Source organism: Poecilia latipinna, unplaced genomic scaffold (assembly GCF_001443285.1).
Source record: "Poecilia latipinna isolate Pla-1442-1.1 unplaced genomic scaffold, P_latipinna-1.0 Scaffold2456, whole genome shotgun sequence".
In the NCBI taxonomy this organism is placed as follows: Eukaryota; Metazoa; Chordata; class Actinopteri; order Cyprinodontiformes; family Poeciliidae; genus Poecilia; species Poecilia latipinna.
The window spans coordinates 82,455-89,108 of NW_015115072.1; the positions used below are offsets into that span (position 1 = coordinate 82,455).

Below are 6,654 nucleotides of genomic sequence, written 5' to 3' on the forward strand. Positions count from 1 at the left end.
TCTGGCCTCCTTTTATAGGTTCTGGTCAGAGAAGAGAGACTTGATTGGACTAGAGGTGTGAATCAGATTGTGACATACCAAGAATTCTGTGGAGCCCAACACAGATGGTCTGGTCATTTGTCTATTGTTAAGGAAAGGAGGTTGTTCTTTCATGCTAAAGAGGGCAGATAAGTTCTATGCTGGGGAAGCAACACTAGGTAGTGTCCAGGATCAAGGAGCTCTCCCCTGCCGTTATATGACACTGTAGAAGTGTATGTGAGAGCAGCTTCACCAATCTCATGATAAGACTGTGTAGAAATATCAAGAGCAGAAGAATACATTATAAAATGTTCCATTACAAAACACATGGCAAAGGCTTGAGCAGCTTGTGAACTCAGGAGAGGAAATCCAAAACATGCCCTGTGTGAGGGTTGAACTTACAAACTTCAGATTTTGAGACTGATGAACTGCCAGCTCCACCAAAGCTAACTGGGCTTTGAAACACTGCCACAACGGATCCATGCAAGACAGTGTTAAAGTTATCCTAAGTCATTTTCAGTTTCTTGATTTTCAAAAAGATTTAATGTAAAATTGCCCAGGGTTCATGCTGTCTCACATATATTTCAATGTGTAAAGGCAAAAAGCAGATATAATAAATAAAACTGTAAAATTCATCTGCATTTGTGGAATAGATAGAGGGAATTCTTTATTTAAATTTCAGTGTGATAAAAGCTTTGTATTTGCTACACAACATACACTAATAACTATTGTACCACACTACAGCTCTGTGCCTGAGGGTGCAAAAACCACACAATGCTGATATTAGTTCATGAGGACAAGACATTATTAAAACATAAACCTGGCATTTCAGTTCAGTGAACACTTGGTCCTGTGAGCTGGATTTTGGCTGGTTTGTTACAACCTTAAACTGGCATGAATACAACAGGATCAGAATTCAAAAGAGAAAAAGGATAAATAATGCACATTACAGAAACAAAGAAAAGAAAACATGGAGGTAGATACTTGATGAACTCAGAATAGCAAATTATGTCAAAGCCATGCACAGATGCTTGGAGGGAAAAACAAGGCATTTAAACAATATTTATAATGAAAATGTATGGGAAAAACAGCTACTGTGATTATTTTAACGGTCAAATTTAGAGGGTGCTTTTTGTCTTTTAGATTAAAGATGTTTATCAGGCATGCACTAAACGCTGAAATTACTAACAGGCTGCTGGACAAAAGTTCGACATGAGGTATATAATCTAAACATCATATGCATAAAAACTAACTTTTAATTCATCACTATTTAGATCAAACACATGGCAGTAGAGAACAAGCACCAAACACCCAGTTGTAGTCAATAAATCTGACTTATTAGAGGTTGAGATCTTATTCAACTCAGTTCTTCATTTTCTCTACCATTTGCCATTTTGCAACAATTTATGTTTTCTACAAGTAAAAAACATTACTGTTTGCCTCTAAATGCTTGACACACTTTTTTGGTGAACCTATTTAATATGTGCTTTGTGTGTGTACTGTGATTCTTGTGATGCTTCACTAAAAATAATGGCAAGCAATTAAGCAACTATAGTATTTTACATGCAGATCCAAACGAAAGGAAGATTTAAAGCAGAGGAAACAAAAAATGGCATCACTGAAGCTTTCTCAGGACAGTTTCACCATCAATCACAACATGAACACTGAGTTAAGGATGGAATGATTAATGCGTTTTTACTAGGACACAAGCATAAACAGGGAGTGTACTGAGAGACACAGTCATCGATTCCAGACTGCCAAAACAACAGAAAATGAAAATATGTCAACCACAATAATGACTTTTCAAAGTGAAAATGCACCTAACATTTCAGATTATTATTTCTCATTTACTTTTTTAATTCTCTTGTTCTGGCAGTTGGTTATAAGCACAGAAAATAAACAGCCACTTTCCAGGAAGGAGGAGAGTAGCCATGAGCTCAGTTTTTCAGGATGGAGTCATACATCTGGTAGATGTACTGAGAAACTTCGGGAGCCCGACACTTCAGAGAGAGCTGGGGAGAAAAAAAAGAAAAAAGTAACAATGTCATTTTTAACATCTATTTTTAGGGGGAGGGGGCTCTGTATTTATAGCTTAGTTCATTTGTAAAACAGAAAGGAAGGTGCCAGAACTAGAGAAGGAACAAAAAACAAAAAAAAAACTATTGTTAGAATAAATAGTAGTAAAACTTCAAAAGAAACAAATACAGTGGACCCCCAGTGTTTGTGCTGCACCACCTGCAGATATCCAAAATAGGCAAATACTTACGACCCTTTTCTAGAAACACACATCAGTACATTTATAGTCGGAATCTACTACTTTTTACAAAAAGAACAACACACAACTCTCAGACATACGAGTACTTTGCTGCTTCTTTCAGGTTAGACCTTGACGGTTGGTTTATATGCAGCATCGCTAATCAAAAATTAACAAATAACTTTGCAGGAAATACAAATCAGTTCCTAAAAATAAATCTCTGTATTGACATATACATGTATTCTGTACCGTATAATTGGGGTTCCCTGGTTGAATGCGGAGCTCAGCCAGGATCCAAATGCCATTGGTCAACTTGAGTGACTGGTACAGCATGTCCTGGCCTTCCACGTTTCTTTTGGCAATGGTGTAGACGTTGTTATTCTGTAGTTTGCCAGACACTGTGTCTGTAAGACCAGAATCAAAATCAGTCCATATTATGAAATATCTTAACTTATGAAGCTTGAAGTAATAATAAACTAAGGAAATAAACAAATACACAAAAACAAGAGGCTAAAACAACTAAGTAAACCAACATTTTGTCAAAATTCATCTACTGCTACAGGGTCAACTAGCTCTTAGAGGATTTTATTGAATATCTATTAGCAACCTTCAGATCACAAGGTTCTAAATCTATCTCATATTGCAAGCCACCATGGGCTGTTATGGCTGTGAGAGAAACGGCACAATTAACAGCCCTTCTACATGAAACAAAAACAAAGAAGTTGAACAGATTAGACAAAAAACAAAGTATCCAAAGGTGAGCATGTGGGTGAAAGAAGAAAAATCAGAAAGTAAGATTTTAGACTTAACACGAGACAGGACCTAAAAATGGCATTATATGACAAATGAAGAATTAATTACAGTAACTGAGCAGAATATCTTAAAAATTCAGGATCAGTAAAACCACAGAAGAATTCAAACTTTAAATCTGCTGTTAATGTAAGTCTTGGAGATTCACAGAGAAATCAGTTATTGATTACACTCGGTGGAGTTTCAGGTTGATCAGCCCTGACCAGCGACCAGATCAAAAACCCGATCTTTTTCTAATCTCTAAACCCGTCGCACTCTTCTGTCTCCCTGCGCCAGCATAACTGGCTGAGAACATCTTCCAGTTGTGGAGAGGCCTGCTGACGAAACATTTCTTGGATTCTAGTGAACTGAGCCATAGAAACATCTAAAACCTGAACCTCGACAGATACCACTGTTCTTGACTCAAGTTTGCCGGTATTAATGCTAACCACGCCAATGACCAACACATAGCTGTGCTTCCATTCTAAATGTGCGCAAAACTGCTGATATTCCACTAAAGTAGAAAAAACACAATTTTGCAATTGTGGTGTTTCCTACAAATAAGAAACATATTTAAAATTACACATCAATAAGTTTGTTCACGCAATGTCGTCAAAGAACGTACTGCGCCATCACCTCCATCCACTCCACATCATCTTCTTTGTCTTTTCCTTCAGGAGTAACATCTGGTTGTTGATTACATGACTTGTGTGATGCGAAAGAACTGTTTCCATTGCACTAGTTTTAAATAGACTATTTTTAAAAGAGTTGAAAAACCACCTTATCCAAGAGCAAAAACTTTTTACCAACAAACGTTCTTTCAAAATCGGTATGTTTTCATTAAGAAAATTCAATGGAAATGCAACTTAAGATGATAAAGACATCTTTAGCTAATTTTGCTAAAAACCCTGAAACATCGAGTCGGCATAAGCTGAACTAGCAAGAACTAATGTTTGAAATCAGCTGCAAAACTCTGTTCAGTGCATCTTTGATAAAGGGCCTCCAGTATTTACTATAAAACTCAAAATGTGCAAAGAACTAAAATGCAAACAAAACATGGATGGCAGTGCCTACCAGCATTAAGGTGACAATCTTTGATCTGGTACTGGAGTTCATTCTCATTGGGAATGTCCTTCCAGGTCGCCAGAAACACCTGTCGCTCTGAAAACAATAAGACACAGTCATCAATATAGATCTTGATTACTTTATAAGATGATCCAACATTTGTAAGGAAGATGTAAGTTTTCTTACCATTTTAGGCAAGGTGTACACATAAGAGTTAATTATTACTTTTAAATTAGATAAGATTGAAATTTCTGGCTATCTTTAAGCATCTCTTGAAATTATAAAATTTGATTATACTGTGCTTCACTTTCTGGATCTCAGAGATGATTTCAGTCCACACTCTATAGAACATGTATATATTTTTACTTCTTCATTAATTTAGTATTTTCAACAAGAATGATTAAATATGTATTGCTGTCTATTGCACTGCATCAGCAAATTGGATAAAATCATACCCATTTTTCCATCTTCAACAAAGAATATATTCAGAGGGATGAGGACGCTGAAGTAGAACACATCAATGTTGTTCTTTACAGCCACCTGTGGACAAATAAACAGAGGAGAAAGAGCATTAGACGACAATTTTGGAGACTACAGAGCACAACTGTGTAATAAACATGCATCTTCAAACATAAAATTAAAAATAAGAAGTTACATTTTCCTGTTTTCTGTCCAGCACATTACTTTATGAGTGAAGTTCAGTTTGCTAAATGAATAAATCTTATCTAATAAAAGTTATCCTTAGATTCAAAAACTGCTGTTTCACAATATAAATCACCTGTGAAACTCAGGGACAAAATCCAGCCCACCATAGCTTTTTATATTATCATCTAAATCAGTGGTCCCCAACCCCCGGTCCGTGGACCAATTGGTACCCGGCCGTGCAAGAAATAATTAAATCTTTCCGTTTTATGTATTATTTGAGTCTGGAGAATCTTTTATTTTGAAAATCCTTTAACCGGATTCTCTCGGTTACTTGCGCGCCAACACTGAGCCACAAACATCAAAATGATTAAGAAACAGATCAGATGTCTTTGGAAAGTTTCTTTGCAAAGGGGAAAAGGCCCAGAGAAGAGACAGGAGGATGGATTTATTCCGGACCGGTAGGTGAGTCAAACATTACAAGCCGCTCTGTGTAACATGCGGCGACCAGCTGCTAATGAAGCATTGAAGCTTCAAACTGCTTCACCTCGTAGAGACCAAGCAGGCTGTGGATATAAGCAACACTTCTGGTGTCATTGTCTCCATCACTCCCAGATGGGACCGTCTCGTTGCAGAGAAACAAGCTCAGGGCTCCGTTAGTCATTATCGTGAGTTAAAATTTTCACGAAAGTAAAATGTTCGTTTTGTGGCGCATCTGTATCTTATTTTGAAGGGATATGTAACCTGCGGTCGGTGGTCGAGATGAGATGAGTAGAGCTTGTGAGTCTTAAGTCTGGTTTAGACGGCAAGATTTAAGAATTGTTGGCCGATTCTCCAATGACCTTTACATATAATAATAAACATTTCCACATATCATCTCTGATATCCACCAGACTCTCAGTTGCGTGATATGTCAGCTGTTAAGGATTCCCCTCTGTTCTGACGTCACCGCGCTTTCTGATTGGCTACCTGTCACATTCAACAGGTTGTATTCTCGTTCCCAGTCAGTGTAAACCCCACAGGCTGCGATAAAAGGGCCAAGACAACCCAAATAGGGTATATTCAGGCTTTAGCTGGAACACCAACATGCAGAAGCCTTATCTGACGGTTCCCCCGGGCTGCAGCAAAATTTCCACAGCAAAAGTCTTGACCGGTCCACGGTAATAAAAAGGTTGGGGACCACTGATCTAGACCAGCGTTTCTCAACGGGGGCGGTACCGCCCCCCCCCCCGGGGGACGTTCAGAGGACGGCAGGGGGCGCTGGCGGAAACTTTTACAAAAGGAGGACGCTGGGATTCCTCTGGGGGATGATTGCTCGAAGGTAAACTTTACACTTTAAATGCACAACAATACCAGTTTAGACTTTGAGCAACTTGGTAAAACATGCTTGACTGCAACTGTATCGATGGCAGCTCTCTTTCTCTTCAGTATTTGTAAGCTTTTGGCGCAGCTCTGCTCCTGCTACTGGTAGCTTCACCGCATCAGTTCAGCATTACACTGGCTGATGACGTTGCTGTGATTCACTTGCCTGTTGTCTGATTTTCAAATATTTTATGTTTTTTGTTTGTTTTTTTGTAATTATTTTTTTAGTTAGAAAGACAGAATTCCATCACATTTGTTAATTGCAGCTTTACCCATTTAAGTTGTACATGAGGATAGAAGCGGAGAGTCCAAGTAATTTTGTACATACTGCCTTTCTGGTATTTTCTTTTACAGACCGTTTCTAATTTTCGTTTTGAACGATAACAAAAATGAACAAAACTGAACAAAAATGGGGATTGCACCAACTCGAGCAATAAAAATCACATGAACATAAAAGGGCAGGACACATAATTCACAAGAATAATCAAATGAAGTCAGATCTAATTGGTTTTACATACTCAGTC

General features: G+C 38.0%; 1 protein-coding gene across 1 annotated transcript in view; it reads right to left on the reverse strand.

The window, feature by feature from the left end:
* Positions 1-1,687: 1,687 nt before the first annotated feature.
* ap2b1 (adaptor related protein complex 2 subunit beta 1) overlaps positions 1,688-6,654 on the reverse strand; it is a 40,104-nt gene continuing 35,137 nt past the window's right edge. Inside the window, exons 20-23 of the mRNA XM_015019603.1 lie at positions 4,582-4,666; positions 4,136-4,222; positions 2,522-2,676; positions 1,688-2,030 (exon numbers count right to left, since the gene is read on the reverse strand). Coding sequence (XP_014875089.1) covers positions 1,956-2,030; positions 2,522-2,676; positions 4,136-4,222; positions 4,582-4,666 — 402 coding nt within the window. The 3' untranslated portion in view covers positions 1,688-1,955. The remainder of the gene's footprint in view (positions 2,031-2,521; positions 2,677-4,135; positions 4,223-4,581; positions 4,667-6,654) is intronic.